The 23,032-nt window shown below is 37.2% G+C and overlaps 1 protein-coding gene across 1 annotated transcript; it reads right to left on the minus strand.

Annotated features, from left to right (window-relative positions):
- Positions 1 to 411: 411 nt before the first annotated feature.
- On the minus strand, positions 412 to 15,717 carry znf644a (zinc finger protein 644a). Its single transcript, XM_016278400.1, is given in 7 exon segments — positions 412 to 1,322; positions 2,046 to 2,148; positions 2,774 to 2,899; positions 6,738 to 7,271; positions 8,684 to 11,267; positions 11,269 to 11,337; positions 15,616 to 15,717. Coding segments are annotated over 6 exon segments (3,591 nt in total). The 5' UTR covers positions 11,314 to 11,337; positions 15,616 to 15,717; the 3' UTR covers positions 412 to 1,123.
- Positions 15,718 to 23,032: the final 7,315 nt, after the last annotated feature.

Raw genomic sequence — 23,032 nt, forward strand, 5'->3', positions numbered from 1 at the left:
TTAAATCCAGTTTCTTTCACATGACTAGGTCTGCCTCATTAGAGAGGACGATTTTGCTTTCTGCATATATTCCAGTATCACTAGGAATTCATCCTTATCTAAAGTTGTCTGTGCAGATTCGTAAGTTATCCAAGTTATAATAGAAGACTACTAGCAATTGTTATTTGAAGCTGCATACCATGTTGAAACTAGCACTTAATATAGTTCACATTTTAGCAGCATATATACAAACAACAAATATTCAGGTGTATGTGTGGAAAATGACTGCTACACTTACAATATGTAGAACAAACTGATATCAACACATTTACAAACAAATTGTTACATTCATAGCTTAAGTTGAAGATGACAAAAACATTTTATTCTGAACAGCAAAATTGTTTATAGTGATTTAAATTTTTTTTTCTCCACATAAATTACCTAAAAAGGTTTATACACAAAAATATTTGAACCGTAAAAAATGGTCTACACAAGTAACAGTTGTTGTTTTTTTTCTCTCTCTCTTTTGCACATGTGGCAAACTTACAGACTTAAGATCAAATCAAAACAGGGTAATAAATGAAAACCAAAATGTTACAGGAAATGGTGTAAACGGAGTTATGACATGCATACTGTCTGACCTTTTAATATCAATAGAATGGGTTGTTTCACATAATGACTGATGTGTTGACATGAATCAAACGTCTGAAGTAAATGTGTAGACTTAAATTTATACACACATATGTGCACCTTCTAAAATCCATGGATGGGACAAAAAAAAATCACGTTCTCAAATTAAAATGGGTTGTTATAAAATCCACATACAGAATCATTTCAGTTTTTGTAGAGCATAAATCTGCATTGACAGATTAAACTCAATGTGAGAAGCATCTGAGGTAAAGGTTGTCTTTTGGTGGTGGGTTTCACTGAAATCTCTACATTTTCACCCACCGTTCGTACGTTCTTTGACCATGTACAACACCAGCACAATGTAGCAATATCTAAAAAGCGGTCTGTGATAAGAATGGATCCTCACAAAGAGTAAAAAACAGAAGTCCTTACTGATGGCAATATAAAATTTAAATGGGAACCAAACAATTTACATACAAGTGATATTCCAAGGACAAATAGTGTGTTCTTAGGCTCATGAGGATGTTTGCATCACTGAAGGTTGTGCCTGTGGTACTGTGTTGGTGTTGGGGCAAGAGTCCTTGGGGAAGGAGGTGACTTCCACCATCCCTGCCCCTGTGTGCGGTACAGCGGTATTCATGATGTGCCTCTGTAAATGTTTTATCCAGTCCTCCTGCACTGACAAAGGGCCTTGGAAGACTAGATCACAAAACCTGAACATGGAAACAATTACACATTAGATTACAAAGATCCACACAAAACTATTTTTATTAAAAAGTAAATATGTAATATACATTTAATTAGATTTATGTTAAATACACACACACACACACACACACACATATACTGTATGGGTCAAAGACGAAACATCTCATTTCAGTATCTGCAACAAATTAAATTTACAAAAGTGATTTTATATACTGTACATAGAAAGCATATTAAATGGAAGTAAATTGTCTGCTTTAATGTTTCAAATAATGTTCCATCGCCATTCAGTGTAACAGATTTTTGTAAAAATGAAACAACATACTTATTCTGATCGGTGATTAGTTTAAGTTGTATTAGTTGTATTTTAAATTATGAAAACTACTTGCTGGCAAGTGGGTAAAACCTTGTGGCAAAGATGGGTTTAATTTATTAGTATTTTGGGGGCTGCACTGTGATCCTTAAACAGTCTTTTGATGACATCTAATGATTCTTGTTCTAAAAGTGTCTGACAAGATTTTTTGTTATATGAACTATTGTTACACTGAACATTTTAGTGGGTGTCTATTGAAAATAATGTTAAAAATGTATGATAGTCATTATTTTATGCTCAGAAACAGGACACATTCTAATGTACATAAAAAATTATAATTTAAAGATGTATTAAACTTTTAGTTTTTATAATAATATATTAAATATATATTTTTAAACATTTGTAGCATAGAGGTTACCTGCAAGTAAGTCTATAGATTTCTTCTGGTGTGTGCAGCAGCTGGTACATTTTCTTCTTTGACCCAGACCTTGATCTTTGCTTTCTCTGTTTACAGTCAAAAGCTGCAATAATAAACAATGTCTTTATTAGAAACTGTACAAACAAAATAAGGGCATTTTAAAAAGCACACCATAGGTTTTCACCTATGACAACATTGAAGTATTCTTACATGTTTAGCAAAATATGTTTAAATAACTTTTAATCCAAAGGGGTTCACACCTTTCATGAGTAATGTAAATGTTATTACCCTTGTGGTGGCCGACTGGTAGCCATATTGAGATCACATGACCAGCCGAATAACACAGTAACCCTCTATTATTAGACATTTGATTGTGAATAACTTAAATCAAATGATAACAATACTTCTACAATGCCATCATGCAGCAACTATAATCTGAAAGACCATCAGGTGTTAAGAGTAAATGTCTGCTACCAAAAGCACCTGAATCAGATTATCAAAAACAATTATATATTTTTTTAAGTTACTTGTTCAGTTACTTCCATGTTACTTGTTATGAGAAATTGGCACAGTCAAAGCAAAGTTTAGTAAAGGGAGTTAGCATGTGACATGCATTCTGCAGTAGATGGTAGATGAAAGTAGACAGTGAGGTGCAGCATACTTCATAAACAGGAAGTCAAATGTAAGTACACAAAATAATTTACATAGGAAAAAAGAAAGATACATACTAGTTCCGTCCAGAAGAGCTTTTTTCTTTCTATGTGCATATGCCCTCAAATGATTGGAGAGACTAACACCACTGTGGAATGTGGTATTACAGTGCACACACACTTTTCTATTGAGTTCACTTTTTTCTGTAAAAGAAACACAATATATAAAATTCAACACTTAGTTATTATAGATACTGTAATACATGTCAATGTACTCATGTTCAATTCATTAAAGTTCAGGCCTCTCATTAAAGGATTATTTAACAGTAGCAATCTGCCTATATTTGGAGATGTATATTTGATTTATATTATTATATTTATATAAAATATGTTAATGTATGGTAAATATATACCACAGACTGAATTTTTATGGACCCTTTTCACAGAAGATTATGACACGAAAATCGTAACTATTGTTTTTTATATAAAAATATATATATTATATTATATATTTTATGTTATTTTACATTTATAAGATTATACTTTGTGTTAAATTACAACAATGCACAAGGGTGTTTCTAATACAATGGCTAATGAAGTTAGGGCTGCCCGATTATGGTAAAAATCATCATCACGATTATTTTGGTCAATATTGTAATCACGATTATTTGACATGATTATGAGTGGGCCACATGAGCAAAACTTTACAGGTGCATCTCAATAAATTAGAATGTCGTGGAAAAGTTCATTTATTTCAGTAATTCAACTCAAATTGTGAAACTCGTGTATTAAATAAATTCAATGCACACAGACTGAAGCAGTTTAAGTCTTTGGTTCTTTTAATTGTGATGATTTTGGCTCACATTTAACAAAAACCCACCAATTCACTATCTCAACAAATTAGAATATGGTGACATGCCAATCAGCTAATCAACTCAAAACACCTGCAAAGGTTTCCTGAGCCTTCAAAATGGTCTCTCAGTTTGGTTCACTAGGCTACACAATCATGGGGAAGACTGAGTGATTCATTTAAAGATCGCAATATACATCAAATATACATTTTCTGTAAATAAGGTCGCAATGACATCTACATTTTAGAAACCAGCAAAATTTCACAATTCTCAATACCACAGCAGAATACTATGGTAACTAATATAAGAAAAAAATAAATAAACAGTCAGTAATATAATTAAAAACAAAAAGCAAAAGTCAAATACAATAGAAAAAAGATACAAATGAAACAAACAGTGCTTTAAGTTGTTTGTGCAAGTCTAGCTAACAGCCTTCTACAGAACTTGAATAATCGAATGTAAAATAAAACAGCATAGTCTTCATTTTAAGAATTAAACTTCCTTTGTTTCTTATTAAAGCTACAAAAGTCCTTCAGTCAAGAGCAGTGAGTGATTTTCTCTGTCTTTTGTTGTTTGATTAATATTCAAGGCAGAAGGCAGAAGGAATATTACCTGTTGTCGCTTTAAGAGCTGCACGGATCCAATATATTTTCATTCTCAACTATTTACGTTCACTTCTGACATAACTGACGAGGTTTTACATGAATAATCACCAAGCTACGCATTTTGACACATTTTTGCATGTATTTGACCGTTTAAGTGCGCACCAGTGTTGCCAACTTAGCAATTTTGTTGCTAGATTTAACAACTTTTCAAACTACCCTAGCAAATTTTTTCAAAAAGCACCTAGCAACAATTTTAGCTATTTTTAAAAAGTTTTTGGCAACTTTTGCAAAGTGACTCAAATGATAAAAAGGGCACATATTTTCATCTAAATTACACAAAAAGAGGAAACCATTGAATAGCTAGCCGGCCAAGCAGCACATCAACCTGGAGAGAGCTGGAGAAAGATGCCTAACAGTACAAACATCAAATGTGCATTAAGTTGCTAGTTCCAATTGGTCAATAATATATGCACATTTATGATACAGCATGTTATTAGCTTGTATATAAAATTGTTGTTCAGTTAGGTACACAGTAAGAAAAAAAATATGTGGAAAAACTGAAAAGGTACTAGTCATTTTCTGCCAGGATGTTATCCATTAAGTTGTAACCCCGTAAAGTTAAAACACAAAATGCAATGTGGAATTTAAAACAGGTAAAACACCTGTGAAAAATAAATACGTATTGTTCCTTCATATATGTCTAGCACACTACCTACCAGTACACTGCTTAAAACTATAATTGTTCAGAATTTGCAGTTTTACTAGTTAACAAGAAAATACATAAAATGTGTAACTCTTCAATAATTCAATGTTGTAAAAAATCAGATCATAAAGATGTGCAACTTATGTTACTTTTACTAATTAAAATATTTTATGTTTATAATAATTTTATGAACAAATAACATTTAAAAGATTTTTAAATAACATTTAAAATGTTTCGCTGAGATTTGAGTAATCTCGTTGTGTATTCTACGTAAAAACGCTGTTTTGTGTCATGGTTATGCAATGACGTCATCACGCAATGACATTTAACAACTTTTAGCAACAAATCGATCTGCCTTTAGCAACTGCCCCTGAAAATTCATTGGCAAAACTGGCGCGCACTGTCCCTGTTCTGTACCGTGTCGGAGCATGTGCACGGAACAGCGCAAGTTCTTTCATGCTTTTAAAAACACGAATAAATCTAATAAACATCAATAAATCAAGCACGTCTCATTTTGCGAAAGTCACCTTACATGATTTTACTGATTTTAAGTCACTTGAAGTTTGAGCTTTCATGTAAGAGCGAAAGCGCACTGCTGAAAGGAGCAGAATGGGCCATAATAATCGTTTTATCTCCATTATTGCATTTTCATAGTCGTTAGAAGCCAAGATCGAAACTATTTTGATTAACTTCACAGCTCTAGAGGAAGTAATAGTAAATTTATCCTTTCTCTCTTCTGACTGTCGTAATCAATCTCTCTCTCTATATATACAGTATCTCACAGAAGTGAGTACACCCCTCACATTTTTGTAAATATTTTATTATATCTTTTCATGTGACAACACTGAAGAAATGACACTTTGCTACAATGTAAAGTAGTGAAACAGTCAAGCATGGGCAGTATTCCAACATGATAACGACCCCAAACACACCTCCAAGACGACCACTGCCTTGCTAAAGAAGCTGAGGGTAAAGGTGATGGATTGGCCAAGCATGTCTCCAGACCTAAACCCTATTGAGCATCTGTGGGGCATCCTCAAATGGAAGGTGGAGGAGCGCAAGGTCTCTAACATCCACCAGCTCCGTGATGTCGTCATGGAGGAGTGGAAGAGGACTCCAGTGGCAACCTGTGAAGCTCCGGTGAAATCCATGCCCAAGAGGGATAAGGCAGTGCTGGAAAATAATGGTGGCCACACAAAATATTGACACTTTGGGCCCAATTTGGACTTTCACTTAGGGGTTTACTCACTTTTGTGGCCAGCGGTTTAGACTTTAATGGCTGTGTGTTGAGTTATTTTGAGGGGACAGCAAATTTACACTGTTATACAAGCTGTACACTCACTACTTTACATTGTAGCAAAGTGTCATTTCTTCAATGTTGTCACATGAAAAGATATAATAAAATATTTATAAAAATGTGAGGGGTGTACTCACTTCTGTGAGATACTGTATTATCTGTTTTGGATAATCATGGAAACACTATTGTGGATTTTTTTTCTTTTGCTATTTGAACAAATGTAAATGCACAAATAAAATTAGCTGTAGTCTCCCATTAATCTCTATAAAATTTCACCAAACTATGATGACTTTTGCTTCTGAGAAACCCAAAAACATGAAAAGGGTCCATAGTCAAAATAAAAGTTCTATGGTTACATTTGAAATAGTTATAGCTATAGAAGGTTTATTAATCTTTACATGTTGTTTAAAGAGATAGTTCCCCTCAAAATAATAATTCTGTTATTATTAACTCCCTCATGTCAAAAAATGTATGCTTGTTCTTTTTCTGCATTTGTTGAAGCATATGGGCTTGGTCAAACATGAGAGTGAGTAAACAGTTACAGAATTTTTATTTTGCATGAACCGTTCCTTCAATGAAACATTACCTGCTAGTGAATTTGGCACAGCTTTGAAAGGTTGTATCTCCATGTCACAGTCTTTGCCTGAAGATAAAAGGAGAGCCTTTCTGGCAGTGTGGGATGAGTGCCTTGCTTTGGTCTCTTCATGGGCTCTTCTCTTCTTCAAAATTCCAATCAGATCACTTGGTGGAGAGCTTTTATTAATGTCTATCCTTTTATTTTCCTCCTTATAATCTTTCTGCTGTTTGACAGTAGATGCAAAGGTTAAACCGTTACTCAACCTAATAGGATGGAAAGAATTGGTGGAGCGGCACTTCTTCTCAAGAACCTGTAGCTTCATCTGAAACTGTTTCTTGTCACGCATCAATTCTTTCAATATGATCACTGGAGATTTAGACATGGTGGAAAAAGGTTTGCCCAGGCGCTTCAGGTGGCCTCGTACATGGTTGGACAGCCCAGTCCTTGTGTCAAACCACTCCCTACAGAGAGGACAGATAAGCTCTGTCTGTTGGCAGTCCGTTTTCAGCTTTGCTGGATGATCAATCTGGGATGTACCCTCTTCTGTTGGGATCAGAAGGCAACAGGGAAGCCACATGTAATCAGCTTCATTTACAACAGATATTTATTGCTTAGAAGCCAATTAAATTTGTCCAAACTAAAATTTAAAATGTCTACACTAACCAGCCTGCGTTTAGCTAACTTGCAACACACTCGTTGTGTGGGAATTTTAAACTACTAGTTTAAAGGTATCTTTAAACACCTGCATTGTACACCTATCAGCGATGCTCCAACACACACCTTTCCTGACTATAAACTAATCAGGTACATTACTATTCTAAATGTGGTGTGGATTGTGTGCACATTTATACACACATATACAGTATATATATACATATATATATATATTGGGGGAAGTCGTGGCCTAATGGTTAGAGAGTCGGACTCGTAACCCAAAGGTTGCGGGTTCGAGTCTTGTACCAGCAGGGATTGTAGGTGGGGGGAGTGAATGTACAGCGCTCTCTCCCACCTTCAATACCACGACTGAGGTGCCCTTCTTGCATTATCTTTGTGTAATATTAAAATTAGTTTGATGATCTGAATCTTTTAAGTGTGACAAATATGCAAAAAATTAAAAAAAAACAGGAAGGGGGCCAACACTTTTTCACACCACTGTATATATATATATATATAAATCTTGATGTGTATGAAAATGTCACACATACTTTTCAATGCCCATTTTGTGTGTTCGCAATTTTTATACATACGATTTGGACAACGCATTCACAATTTTTATATACAAAAATATAGTTTTGTAAAATTGTAATTGATAAAATACACAATCAATTTCCTGCAAATTGAATGGACTCTATATAAAGAGTATGAAAAAGCATGATTGATGATTCCCTCATCATAGCACCGCTTTCTGGCCAATTATCAGAAAATTAAGTCCACTGCAACTTGTACATAAACACATACAAAATAACATGATGATCGTCCATTCCCAAAAAATGGTATATATCTTCAGTATGTTTTGACATCTTCACCAAGTTTTGATAAGTTTGGACTTTTAGACAAAATACAGACCAATCAGTAACTTTGGAACAAACTTGAAAAATTGCTAAATGATGTGACATTTCTAAGCATTTCTAAACTAAAATAAAAAAAATTTGGTCGATAATGATAAGCCAATAATTATTGTCAAGTTATGGTCGCTAACTGGAAAACCCGCTGCTAAATAAAATATCTAGTCTACAATCAAGCTTTATCTGAACTCTGTCTTTTTCCTCCCAGTTTTTTTGCAATTGTTTTTTAAACCTGAAAAAAGGAAAGTCTCATAATTAAAGGCTTTTCTGCATAACTATCTTAATTGATTTTATTATATTTGATATTTGATATATTATTATTATATTATTTATATTTGAAAACCTCTGTATAGATGCAAGAAAGTATATCAAGTATAAGAGAAGCATCACCTGTTTTGAATGGTGGCAGTGTTCGTCGTCGAACTGGAGGTACTTTGTCAAGAGAAGTCACCTTAGCTGCAGATACAGCTTTCCGTGCTTTCAGGCCCACTCTGTGCAAATGTCCTCTTATATGATTAGAGAGGCTAATTCCTGACTCAAATACAGCAGGGCAGTACGGACAAGCCTTCAGATCCGTCTCAAAGTCTGAGTTTGGTTCACGCTTTACAGCTGTGATCTGTTCTGAGATTTCTTCATCCTTGCATTCATCTTTGACAGGAAACATTCTTGGGGAACTGTGATTTTTCTCAAAGTGACTAGTTGAGGCACCAAGACTTGCCTTTGCAGGTGAAGTCTGTTTTTTTACAAAACGCGCATTAGCATTCTCGTTACTTTCACATTCTTCAAATCCAAGATTATCATTAGAATCAAACATAAAGTGACCGTTGTTAATTTCTTTACTCCTCTTGGATGTTTCAGGTTTCTTAAAATGTTGTCGACATTTGGGGAAATCTAAAAGAATATCTTGACCCTGCATATTGTGGAATGGAGTAGACATTTTCCTTTTGGAAGGTGACTTCTTAAATTTTTGCTTTTCCAAACTTAAATGCGTATAGTTGGTGTTTCCAACATCTTCTGAACAAGTGATGTTTTCATCAGACTTAGAAGTTCTTTTAGTGTTCCCTTCTTTAGAATGAACTGATCTTTTCAGATACTTTAAGGGGGACGAACTAGCTCCTGTTCCACAGAATGTGGTCTCACAACTGAGGGAATCGTCAAGACACTCTGTTGTACTGCTTCCATCAGGCTCCTGATGAGTGCTGCATTCTGAGGCACTCTGGTCACTATGTTTCTTTCTGGATAAAAGTGTGTGAATTGATTTGTCAAGTCTTGATTGGCTTTGGACACCTTTATTCATCCACAATTTCTTCTTTCGCACAAGACCGCACTTCTCATTGGATGACAAGCTTTTGTTTTTGTCTGGTGCCCGGAGCTTTAACGACAATTTTGGTGACCTTGCTGTTGGTTTTGCACATGATGCAAGAACATTGCAAACAGAGAAGGGCTGTTCAGTTGGAGATGGTTCTTCATCACTATTGTCAAGGGAATGTGAGGATGCCTGTTCTTCATTAAACTGCGGTTGACATGAAGCGTCAACATGATTTCCAATGATGCTTTTAGTTTTTCTTTGAAAAGAACGGGAGAAGGAAATTGGACATGCTGATTTATTGACTTTACGCTCCTGAAAACCATCTGATTTCCAAACAGTCAGCTCAGCCCCACTGATGCCATGTTTATGAAGCAAATGGCGTCTCAGTTCAACTTCATTCATTTCGACAAAATCGCACTTATTACAACTATAGTACCGCTTGTCCTTCTCATGGGTCTTAGCGTGTTGCACAAAGGTGTTCGGACAGTTCGTTCCAAAGGTGCACTGTGGGCACTGCAACTTTGCATCTTTTCCTTCATCTTTAATTTGTTGCAACTCATTTATATCTTTCGTAATTTTCTGTTGCTTGTCCCGGTGAACAGTTATGTGACTTAACAGCGAACTCTGATCATGGTAACACTGTCCACATTCCTTACATATGAATGGCTTTGAACTAGTTGTGTCTGTATTACATGTAATTTGTCTGTGTTTTTGAGATTTCTCTTGAAAACCACTGTTACGTGGAAAAAATGTAGGTTCCTCTATAGAACATGAGTCTGATGGCAAAGTTTCTTTAATCAATCCCATCTTTTGAGTTTTGCTAATAGGTTTTTTTGCTGGTTTGGTAAATAGGTGTTTGACTGCCTCAGCAGCTCCATTTAAATACTTGGTACGTTTTACAATGGGTGACTGTAATTTGGATGGTTTCCTTGGGCAACATGTCTTCTTAACAGGACTGCATTCTATCCGGCTTCCTTCACCTAGGTGATCTTTTTTTGAATCAAAATTCAACTCAGAGTAGATGTCCTCTGAAGGATCGACTTTTAACACCAGTTTTTCTTTACGTTTTCTTCTTTTATGGCTGAGTGGTGAAGGAACTCTTCTTTTGTGGTTGATGGGTGAAGGAACAGGGGACAGTTTTCCCTCCATTTCAATACCATTATCATCATCCCACAGGAACTTCATAAATTCTCTTTGGGGATTCCAGCTAAGGTCATTTCCATCATCATAATTATCTAATGAGCTTTCTGGAGATTCTGTATCAAAGCCCCATATTCCCCTATTCTCCACATCCTCCGCTGTCAGTGTTTGCCTGATTGTTATTTCCCCTTCTTTTCTGAGTGGATCGGGTCCTTCAAAGTGGACGTTGGTTGTGACAGAATTCTGATTGTGTAATGATTTGGGAAGGAATCCTGGTACATTTTTTGAAATATCCAACAAGATTTCATCTGAGATATGGGGTGAGGTGGATCCATTGACGTAAGCAGCCTTGGCTGGTCCATCTGAGCAAATGGAGTCCATAAAACCAACACTGGTCAGGAGGTCTCCTTGGTCACTGAGTAGTGCCATGGTTTCTTGAGGACAATGCACTAATGGTCCTGATGTAGTTCCCTCTGCACAGAATGTCTCGCTGTTCATAAGGTCCTGAGAGTTTCTTAACATTAAGTGTGTCATTTTCCTCTACTTTGGCACTCTCCCTCAAACCAGACATTCCTAGGAGTCCTAAGGACCGTTTCTGGGGACAAAAAATTAGACGAGCATGCATATCAGTATATAAATTAATTAATGTTAAGGTAGAGACATTAAACATTAAATTACCCTATAACAAATATAGGCACAGTTGGATCCATAGCATGCCCTTCTTATAGAATTTATTTTAGGATTTAAAAAAGGAACTTTTTTAAAGTTCCTTACAGTATCTTACTGCATTTTAATTTAAATTTTTTTTAATTTCAGTAAAATTCTACTTAAAACTATTAAAATACATCTTACAGTCAAGCTTAGACAATATGGCAGAAAACAACAGCTGACACTCTAGGGCTGGGCGATAAATTATATGTCAAAATTGTGTTTAAATTTCAATATTGATGATAAGCTCTGGACATTTTTACTTTATATGGATTAATCTAACAACAGAAATAAATGTGACAACAGCCAGTCAGTGCTTGTCACTAATAGGTCAAGTCTGCATGCTCTGCGTGCCCTTGTGTAAATGAATGGCATGGTTTAATCTGATACACAAACTCATACACACGTAACAACGACCCGTCAAAATAAAAGTCTGGTTAAACTTGAAGAAATTATAAAAAAAATATGTTACTATTATTTTTAAGGAGTATCATACAACCAAGTAGGGCTGTGCAAAAAAATCGAATGTGTTTTTCATGCGCATCTCGTAAGTAAAGGCGCTCCTGTGATTAGTAGTAACTCTTCAGCACATGCTTTCAGATGGAGCAGCATTTACTACACAGAGCCGTAGTTCACTGACAAGCTACATAAAATCGCATTCATAATCGGCAATGAATCGCCTGCGATTTTGAACGTGGTTCTATGTAGTAAATGCTGCTCCATCTGAAAGCACGTGCTGGAGATTTACTACTAATCACAGGAGCGCCTTTACTGACGAGATGCGCATGAAAATCGCATTCGATTTTTTGCACAGCCCTACAACCAAGGTATTTTTCATTAATTTTTACAGTTATACAGTGCTCTTAATAGGTAGTAGGGCTGCACGATATTAGAAAAAAACTTGCATTGCGATATTTTTTTTTCTGTGATATATATTGCGATATGGAAAAAAAATCGGATGACTTCAATAACTCTATTTGGAAAATAAATAATCAATGATTGGGGTGACTTTGTAGGCGAGTAAATCAGCATAGGAAATAAACAAATTACAAGCATAGATAAATAACAGAACAAAGATACAAATTAAATAAGCAGTTTACCCTATAACAAATATAGGCACAGTTGGATCCATAGCATGCCCTTCTTATAGAATTTATTTTAGGATTTAAAAAAGGAACTTTTTTAAAGTTCCTTACAGTATCTTACTGCATTTTAATTTAATTTTTTTTTAATTTCAGTAAAATTCTACTTAAAACTATTAAAATACATCTTACAGTCAAGCTTAGACAATATGGCAGAAAACAACAGCTGACACTCTAGGGCTGGGCGATAAATTATGTCAAAATTGTGTTTAAATTTCAATATTGATGATAAGCTCTGGACATTTTTACTTTATATGGATTAATCTAACAGCAGAAATAAATGTGACAACAGCCAGTCAGTGCTTGTCACTAATAGGTCAAGTCTGCATGCTCTGCGTGCCCTTGTGTAAATGAATGGCATGGTTTCATCTGATACACAAACTCATACACACGTAACAACAACCCGTCAAAATAAAAGTCTGGTTAAACTTGAAGAAATTATAAAAAAAATATGTTAATCTAACAGTATTCAGGTACAGAAATTGAATAATGAAATGTAATAACACTGCATAGTTTTCGAAACGATATATCATGCAACCCTAATAGGTAGCTCTGTGGAGTTTAATTGTGAAGAAACAAATAATCGTTACATTCATTCTCAAGGTCTAACAAACATGTGGAAAGCATTTCCTTCTCCATTAACGGTAAATTAATATCATGATAAATATCAATATAATATGAAATGGAAAAAAATGTTGTGATAATATTTTGGCCATATCGCCCAGCCCTATGCCATTGTATGACTGGTCAGTAACATTACGGCTTAAATTACTAGTTACCATAATAAGATTCAACAGATTTCAGTATTTTAAATCAACTCTCATTTTTCACAGCAGAGATCTAGAATTTATAGGAATTGTGTACTTCATTTAAACTACAATGCAAAATTGTAAAACTTGTTGCTGCATTGCATTAGTCCGAAATATGTTGTTTAAGAAATTTATATCATAGAAATAAGTTCTGGTAACATTACATTATCTAGCTATATTAAAAAGGCTACATTCTGTCGAAATGGTGACAGCTTCAATCACCACTATTGTCTGTAACAGTAATGGTAAGATGTAGTTATTTTCATTTTTTTCTGTATTTTTTTTATGTCTGCATATTATTGTGGCAGGTTGCAAAGTTACTTGGCCACTGTAAATCATGTAAACCTGCTTCGAGCAAATACCCCTAATAATAAATAAACCAATAGAATAGATTAAGATCGATTACTTTAATTTAAAAAATCCATGCATGAACATGCATATTTTAATACATGCATTTTTTTCATAATTTGTGTTTAAATTATAGCCGTCAAACAATCACTTAATAGTAATTATCCTTATTTTTATGCCACCAGAAAAAAGTACATTTCTACACAGTGCTGTTTGCGCACTCAAACTTTCCTCTTTATCTCAACAATACATCTCCTCATCACATCTCATTAAGCACATGAACCAATATTAAACTAAATAATTAGCCTATGCTTTTATTATTCTCAAAGTCACTTTGGACAAAATTGAATATATTGTAAATGCAGTTTAAAAATAAACAGATTTCTCAAACTATAAATAAACAAATGGGAAATGCAAACTGAATTCAATTTAAATATCTCCTACACTTTATGGACTTAATAGCACATGGGTATTAAAGATGTTTTTGCCATTCACATTTGTACATACAATGGTTTCGTTTATGGGTAATATTTATACTCAAGTGTAAATTATAATTAAATGTTTTAACTGTAGCTTTTGTGTTGTTATAATATAAGTGAACCACCAGTTTACTACAAAACACTATTATTAATAATAAAAAAATGTTCATGTGGCTAATCATGACAGCTCATTACTATTGCTGGTTAACAACGTCAACGCATGCTACATTCGACAGCTGATTAACAATGTTATTAAAATTTAAAGCAAGTTTCAACATTAAAGGGGTCATATGATGCTTTTTTAAAGATCATTATTTTGTGTATTTGGTGTAACAGAATATGTTGACATGCTTTAATGTTAAAAAAACACATTATTTTTCAAATACTGTACATTATTGTAGGTCCTCTATATGCAAATATTTCCACATAGTGAGGTAGATATGTGGGGGCGTGGCAGAGTCTAAATTTTGATAAAGTATATCTCTTTGGTTTTGAGACTTTAGTCTTTGCAACTTCAGGGATCTTATCTATGCACAATCAGCTTGTAACACTCCAAAGAGAAAGGAAAACTTGAAATGGCATCATATGACCCCTTTAATGAATCTGTGTGTGTGTGTAAGCACCCCCTACTGGTTGGACTTCAATGCTTACAGAAGTGAAAGTGGAAATTACACAAAACTAGACAGTATTTAATCTAATAATACTATAATAACACTAGAGATGCATTATGTATACATTACACTTGATACAAAGCAGAAACAGGGATACCAACTATAGGCACTACAATGTGCATAAATATAAAGGAAGGAATTCAGATTGTTTATGTGCATTATGACACACTGTACAAAAAAAAACATAAAACAGCTGTCATTATTGTACAATGAATCACCAATAGATAGCAGGAGAAATCTCTTCTCGTCATATGACAATAATATATAAATCACATGCTCTGAGAAAAGTAGTCAAACATTTATGTCTGGATGTATAAACAACACGTTTAAATGCATAAACAATTGTCATGATATTATTGTTGTTGTGCTCCAAGTTCTTAAAATGCATATTATATCTTTGTGGATCAAGTTCTATATTGCATAATTATTGGTTCACAAAACATTATAACATGCATTCAACCTGCAACAAATTTACGCACAAACAGTAATTTTGAATAATTCAGAGTGACGAGATTTTCGTCCATTAATAACTTGAAATATATTACTGACATAATTCTGGCATTGCTGCCACTACATATGAGAGTGTGCTAGCAAGGTAGCAGTCAAGCCCCATTATGTTCAACACCAAGCTTAAAACCACTTGCCCCTAGCAGAATACCGGGAGCACTTTGATGGTTTCACCTTTTAATGTTGTTGGCGAATGCGTTTTAGCCTACCTTTCTGCAGCTGCGACCGTGGACAATAACACTGAACTGAAATCATTTCATTTTTGCTCGTTACAGCTTTCCATCTATTGCTAAGCCGCCATCTTTGCTCGATGGTCCACAGACAAAGGCATTGCACCTCATCGAGGGGGACTCCAAAAACTTGATAAAATGTATTAAAAAATGATGTTAATATTGTCATTGCCCAGAGGCAACTACTTATTTATGATACACCCTTACACAACATAAACATGTTGGATACGTAAAATCAGAAGAAAATCAATTATTTGTATGAGTCATGTAAATAATGCCCCCCAAACAAAAAGTGGACTATTCCAAATAGGTGGCAAGTAGAAGTACTGACGGTAAAGTGAACAGAAGAGCAGAAACCGAAAGAATGGCAATGGCACTCTCAACCAATTATTGAGAACAAAATAACGTTCGTAGACCGGTATACCACAGCTAAACGTTTTGTGTTAAGTCATGAATGCATCAGGTTTGAACTGGGGAAACACAACAAATTCCTTCAAAGGTGTTTTCCCCCAAAAATACGTCTAGTCAGCCAGCTAATCAGTATCATACCAAAAAATGTAAAGGCGTTGTATTTATGAGCTTAATTATAGTATTGCTTTCTGTTCTTTAAACCCTCGAAATATAGTATGTAGAGCCTTGCAAGGGGCATTTCAGTATATATAATCTGTTTTCTGTAATAAAATGACAGTGTTTAATGTCTTGATGATCACAGCTCGTGGGTTCGCTCGTCGCCTTCGAGAGAGCGCCAGTTACAAAGTATTCCTCACAAATACCGTTTTGTTAGATAAAACTTACATATATGTAATATTTTTAGACTTTTAATAGTCACTTTACTATTTTTGTCCACACAGAGTTTACCAACAGACATTCCACTGCTTACCTTACCCGCTCAGCTAATTATTTTACCTCAGAGAACCAATAAGTGGCTAAAAGCTAAACTCGAGGGTTCACAGTACAGTAAATAACTTGACTTACTTCAACATGTTGAAATGCCTAATAACGGCTTCATATGTTCTATATCACAGTTGTACTTTTTAGGATGTCGGTGACAATCAGAAGACTCAGAAGGCAGGTGTTTCGTCAGTGGATAACCTGTTTTATGACGGGCCAATAATTCATAAAGTGTGAGTAGGCCTTTACACATGATGCCTGATCCGGGACACGCCAGATATCTAAGAATGAATAAATACATGTGGAGAAACTGGTTCTTTTTATTACAGTTTACATTTGTATATGACTCATCTCTGTGCAGGAAACCATTATGTCAGGGACAGGGCTCCTGGATATTTGATGCTCCACCCTTATAATCACAAATACCTGCAACACAAGACATCCAGGCAGAGGCAGCTCACCTTTTCGACCTTTCAGGACCTTTTTGAGTCCTGTTTCGATTTAGGCTAAAATTAAGGTTTTAGGTTTGAGTAGTTGCAACATGTTTTAGGTTAGGCTGACAAAGCTTTTAAAATGAATGTGTGTGTGTGTGTACAGTGGAGATCAAAATTAGAGAACAACCTGTAATTTCCTACATTTCAAGGTCACTACTTAGTCCTATTTGAAGTTATCCTAACAGGAGTAGAAGGACAGTTTTTGAGCATATTTCATAAATTAATTGTTTTCTGAATCACAGTATAAAAAAATGTAATGAAATATATGAAAAAGAACTCAGATCAAAATTAGACAACACTTTCAGATACCTCCAAGTTTTTGGTGTTAATCTGGCGCCTGGTGCTAATTTCCTTAATTATATGTCAAACCCTATTTAACTGGCAGCATTCCTCCAATTTTCACTGAGATTACAAGATGGCGAGCCACTCTAAGGTGACTGAAACCCTGAAACAAGAGGTTGCCCAGATGAAGGCCAAAGGGATGACCTTTTCAGCCACTGGAAGAGAAGCTGGTCATTCCAAATCTGTGATTTCTTGAATCCTGCAGGTTTACAACGACCAGGGCCGGATTTACGCATAGGCATTCTAGGCACGTGCCTATGTTCGCTCGTCCAGGGGGGCCCAAACACAATGAAGAGATATATCATATTTTTGTTATACTATGGCAGGGATCCTCAAATGGTGCTAATTTCCTTAATTATATGTCAAACCCTATTTAACTGGCAGCATTCCTCCAATTTTCACTGAGATCCAGTTCTCACTGACTAGAGTTTAGCTCTAACCCTAATCAAACACACCTGAGCATGCTAATCAATGTCTTCAGGATCATTAGAAAAACACAGGTAGGTGAGTTTGATCAGGGTTGGAGCTAAACTCTGCAGCGAATTGGCCCTCCAGGGCAAGATTTGAGGAACCCTGTACTATGGGCTATCTACAACAGTAAAAGAACCAAAACCCCAGAAGACATTGAGCAAATAAATATAACAAAAAATAGGGTAAAAAAATAACAAACTATTTCCATGTCTTCCACCTTTTTTTATGTAGGCTACGGAAATCCCGCTTTCTTTCTCCCAGTCTCTCTCACAGACGCACACACGCGGAGACGTGAACAGAATCTTATTGTCAGCGCTGCCCCGCAAATTTATAAATAAAATAGTTTTGCAGCTGAAAAGCTACATGACATTTCTCAGTTGCGAGGTTCTTGAAGCAGTTTAACTTAAAGATTCGCTATTAGTAGACGCTGCTGCTAAACGCTGCTGAGAGATGCACAGACGCACGTATTCACAAGCGCTTAATCTCTCTCTCTCTCTAATAACCGCATTAGACTGCATTAATAACTGCATTAGCCTGCATATCAATGGCTCAAGCCTCCGTTATTAGCTCTAAAATTATGTTTTGGAACTTGTACAGCCTCAGCACTTAGGGAGGGCCGAGAGTGTACAAGAAGTAAAGCAATTATGTCGGGTTTGAGCGTGTTACGGTACCCTACCAAACACTACCCAGAGCTAGTCCCGCCTTTTGGCAGGTACGTGCCAACTATGCAGAAAGGACCCTAGCCTAGCAGGGACATCTAGGTTGTAAAACCTAGCAAATGTGGACGGCGAGGCCCAGCCGGCTGCCGCACTGATTTCTGCGATAGACACACCGCTAGACCAAGCCCAAGAAGAGGCCACGCCTCTGGTGGAGTGGGCTCGTACTCCAATGGGGCATTGCAGGCCCAAGGAAGAGTATGCTAGCGTAATAGCGTCAACTATCCACCGGGAAAGTCTCTGCTTTGTGACCGGATGACCCTTGGTGCAGCCACCAAAGCAAATAAAGAGCTGTTTCCGACTGCCTAAATGGGGCGGAGCGCTCAATGTAAATTATCAGCACCCTGACAGGGGAGAGTAAATTCAACTCCTGGTCCTCCTCCAAGGGAGGAAGCACAGAGAATGTAATAAGTGGAGAGCACTTAAGGTACACTTAAGGTTATTTGGAGAGGTACATAACAATGCCTGGGTCGCCAGGCCCGAACTCAAGGCAGGTAGGGCTCACAGAGCAAGTCCCCCATTCACTTGACCGATGCTAAAGCCAGTAGCAGAGCGGTTTTTAGCGACAGGAGTTGAAGGTTGGTCGACTGTAGTGGCTCAAAGGGATGGCTCTTAAGAGGAAGGAAGGAAGGACAATATCAACGATATGTCACAGGAGGTTGGGTCTTTGCCGCGGGCTGTGCACCAGGCAGAGAAGACCGACCATTTAAGGCATCTCGTAGACAGGGCTCTAGCCTGAGAAATTATATTTAGAATGCTCTCAGGGAGGTCTGCAGGCTCCCATCGAGAGGCCAGAGGTGTGGAGCCCACAGCTTGCGTTGGGGGTGCCATAACATTCTGTTCGCCTGAGAGAGGAGATCCGTCTCAGGCGAATGGGCCACGGGACTGCAATGAGCAGCCGAGACAGCTCCGAGAACCAGTGTTGGTTCCTCCAGAGCGAATGGGGGGAAAAGCATAAAGCACCGGGAAAGTCTCTGCTTTGTGACCGGATGACCCTTGGTGCAGCCACCAAAGCAAATAAAGAGCTGTTCCGACTGCCTAAATGGGGCGGAGCGCTCAATGTAAATTATCAGCACCCTGACGGGGGAGAGTAAATTCAACTCCTGGTCCTCCTCCAAGGGAGGAAGCACAGAGAATGTAATAAGTGGAGAGCACTTAAGGTACACTTAAGGTTATTTGGAGAGGTACATAACAATGCCTGGGTCGCCAGGCCCGAACTCAAGGCAGGTAGGGCTCACAGAGCAAGTCCCCCATTCCCTTGACCGATGCTAAAGCCAGTAGCAGAGCGGTTTTTAGCGACAGGAGTTGAAGGTTGGTCAACTGTAGTGGCTCAAAGGGATGGCTCTTAAGAGGAAGGAAGGAAGGACAATATCAACGATATGTCACAGGAGGTTGGGTCTTTGCCGCGGGCTGTGCACCAGGCAGAGAAGACCGACCATTTAAGGCATCTCGTAGACGGGGCTCTAGCCTGAGAAATTATATTTAGAATGCTCTCAGGGAGGTCTGCAGGCTCCCATCGAGAGGCCAGAGGTGTGGAGCCCACAGCTTGCGTTGGGGGTGCCATAACATTCTGTTCGCCTGAGAGAGGAGATCCGTCTCAGGCGAATGGGCCACGGGACTGCAATGAGCAGCCGAGACAGCTCCGAGAACCAGTGTTGGTTCCTCCAGAGCGAATGGGGGGAAAAGCATAAAGGAGGAGGTTGGACCAGTCGTGGGCCAACGCATCCTTGTCCTTCGAAAAAACTGGGCAATGAGAGTTGTCTTTTGAGGCGAAGAGGTCGACCTCTGCCTTCCCAAAGATCTCCCAGATTCACTGAACCGTTTGTGGATGGAACATTCACTGCTCTGAGGGGACGTTGCTCCGGGACAGTATGTCTGCTCCTTGGTTCAACCTGCCCGGCACATGCATTGCTCTCAGCGAACGCAAGTTGAGCTGTGCCCATTCCAAGAGGCGTTCCACCAGAATGAAAAGGCGCTTCGAGGAGAGCCCGCCCTGGTGATTTATATAGGACACCAATGTCATGCTGTCTGAGTGGACTGGACGTGGTGTCCCCTTAGGTCTGGCAAGAAGGTCTGAAGGGCCCGACAAACTGCCAGCATTTCCAGGCAGTTGACGTGTAGCCAACCTTCCTCTTTTGACCAAGGGCTGAAAGCCGGTTTGCCATCACACAGAGCTCCCCAACACTTGTTGGACGCATCTGTCAAAACAACTTCTGCAGACCATTCCCAGAGCCACGCACCATACTGAAGGGGCCGCATATGAAACAGGCCCAGCATCTTCTGAAACGTCTTGAGAGGGTGAGAGGCTCCAACTTTAAAGAAGGCCGCAAGCCGCTGTATGGCCAGTGCATGTTCAAAAACTGCTCCCAGAATCAATATCCATTGGCTGGGGAACAGTGCTCTCTGGCTCTTAATGCATCATTTTTCCTTCTGGAGCTGAACTTTTTGTAATAGTTGCATGTAAGTCCCTCAGTTGTTCTCAGTGTGAAAAGATGGATCTCAAAATCATACAGTCATTCTTGGAAAGGGGTCAAATACGCAAAATATGCTGGAAGACCAAGGAATTTGTGGGACCTGAAGGATTTTTTCTGAAGAATTAAGTTTTACTGTTCATGACAAACGAGGCACTCATGAACAACTATCAGTATTAAGAACCAAGTGTATGTAAACTTTTGAACGAGGCCATTTTTATAAATTCAACTATTATTTTCTCTTGTGGACTATATGTAATTGTCTTTTGTGTGAAGTATCTTATTCAGGTCAGTACTAAATAAAAAATAACATGCATTTTGTATGATCCCTCTTATTTTGGTAAAATAATTAACATTTTGCAGATACTACAAAGTGTATGTAAAATTTTGACCACAACTGTATATATAACTAGAAACTATTTGGAAGTCAATAACAACAGAGACTAGAAAAGTATATAAAAACAATGCCAGCAAGAATGCAAGCTGTTATCAAGGACAACGGAGGCCATACAAAATAAAATATATACGTTTTTTTGTTATGTGTGAAGAAAGACACTTTAGTTGTCTCAGTTTGTTATTTTCCTAATGAATGACAATACAAAATTTAGTTTAAAAAAAGTTTTTGACAGATTCCTAAAACATTTGTTTTCTCTCTGAATTATGACAGGTTGTCTAATAAATTTGTTAAAGGGTTAGTTTACTCAAAAATGACAATTAGCCCATGAATTACTCACACTCAAGGCATCCTAGGTGTATATGATTTTCTTCTTTCAGACGAATCCAGTCGGAGTTATATAAAAAATCGTCTTTGATCTTCCAAGCTGTTTAATGGCAGTCAGCGGTGCATCAGTCCAAAAGAAGTTAAATAAAGTGCATCCATCCATAATAAAAAAAGTGCCTCACACGGCTCCGGGGGGGTGAACAAAGTCCTCCTGTAGCGAATCGATGCATTTGTGTAAGAAAAATAACCATATTTCTTCTTCTTCTTCTTCTTTTGGTTTTATGGCGGGTTGCGAACCAACTTCATAGGTGCATACCGCTACCTACTGTGATGGAGTGTGATGAGAATGTACCGTTTCTCACCTAAATCTTATATTCTGTTCATTATTCCACAATTCTTAAGAAATCTCATGATAGCACTTATTTGTTTTCCTGCATTTGGAACATCATTCAGAATACTACTTAATGAAAATTCTTTAATTCCTAAGGATTGTAATTCATCTTTAAGTCGATCCCTTTCTCTTTCATATGCTGTACATATCATCAAAACGTGTGTTCCACTGATTCCTCTGTTAAACAAACATTACATAGACCAGTATTATGTTTCCCTATAGTGTATAGTGTTTGGTTAAGATTTGAATAATAACCATATTTAAAACGTAATAATCAATTTAATGTAGCTTGCGCTCACTGTTGTACACGGAAGCAGCTCTGGGCGGATGACGTTAGACGTCGCCGTTGCGCATTCGCCGCTCAGAAGTGACGAACGTGGAAGCGCAACGGAGAGATCAAAACAAAACAACGGTCACGAATTAGAAGTACAAAACAAGGATTTGTAAAGAAGAATGTTGGAGGATTTCGATATAAGCCAAGAGGAGACTGGTTTTCCTTTGCTAAAGTAAGGAAACTTTGCTTCCTTTGCTCTTATAAACAAACGTTGGTTTTCACGAGACTCACCGGTGCGTGCGCAACGCCAACATCTTACGTCATTCTCCCAGAACTGCTTCCATGTAACTGTTGGCGCAAGCTAGATTAAAGTGGTTATTACGTTTTGAATATGGATATTTTTCTTACAAAAACGCATCGATTCGCTACAGGAGGCCTTTGTTCTCCCACCAGGGCCGTGTGAGGCACTTTTTTATTATGGATGCATGTGCTTTTTCATGTCTTTTGGGCTGATGAACTGCATTAAACAGCTTGGAAGATCAAAGTCAATTTTAATATAACTTTTGGGTGAACTATCCCTTTAAGCACTATATATATAGATGCAGTATATATAATATATAAAATG

Source organism: Sinocyclocheilus grahami, unplaced genomic scaffold (genome assembly GCF_001515645.1).
Source record: "Sinocyclocheilus grahami isolate Dianchi unplaced genomic scaffold, SAMN03320097.WGS_v1.1 scaffold121.1, whole genome shotgun sequence".
NCBI lineage: Eukaryota > Metazoa > Chordata > Actinopteri > Cypriniformes > Cyprinidae > Sinocyclocheilus > Sinocyclocheilus grahami.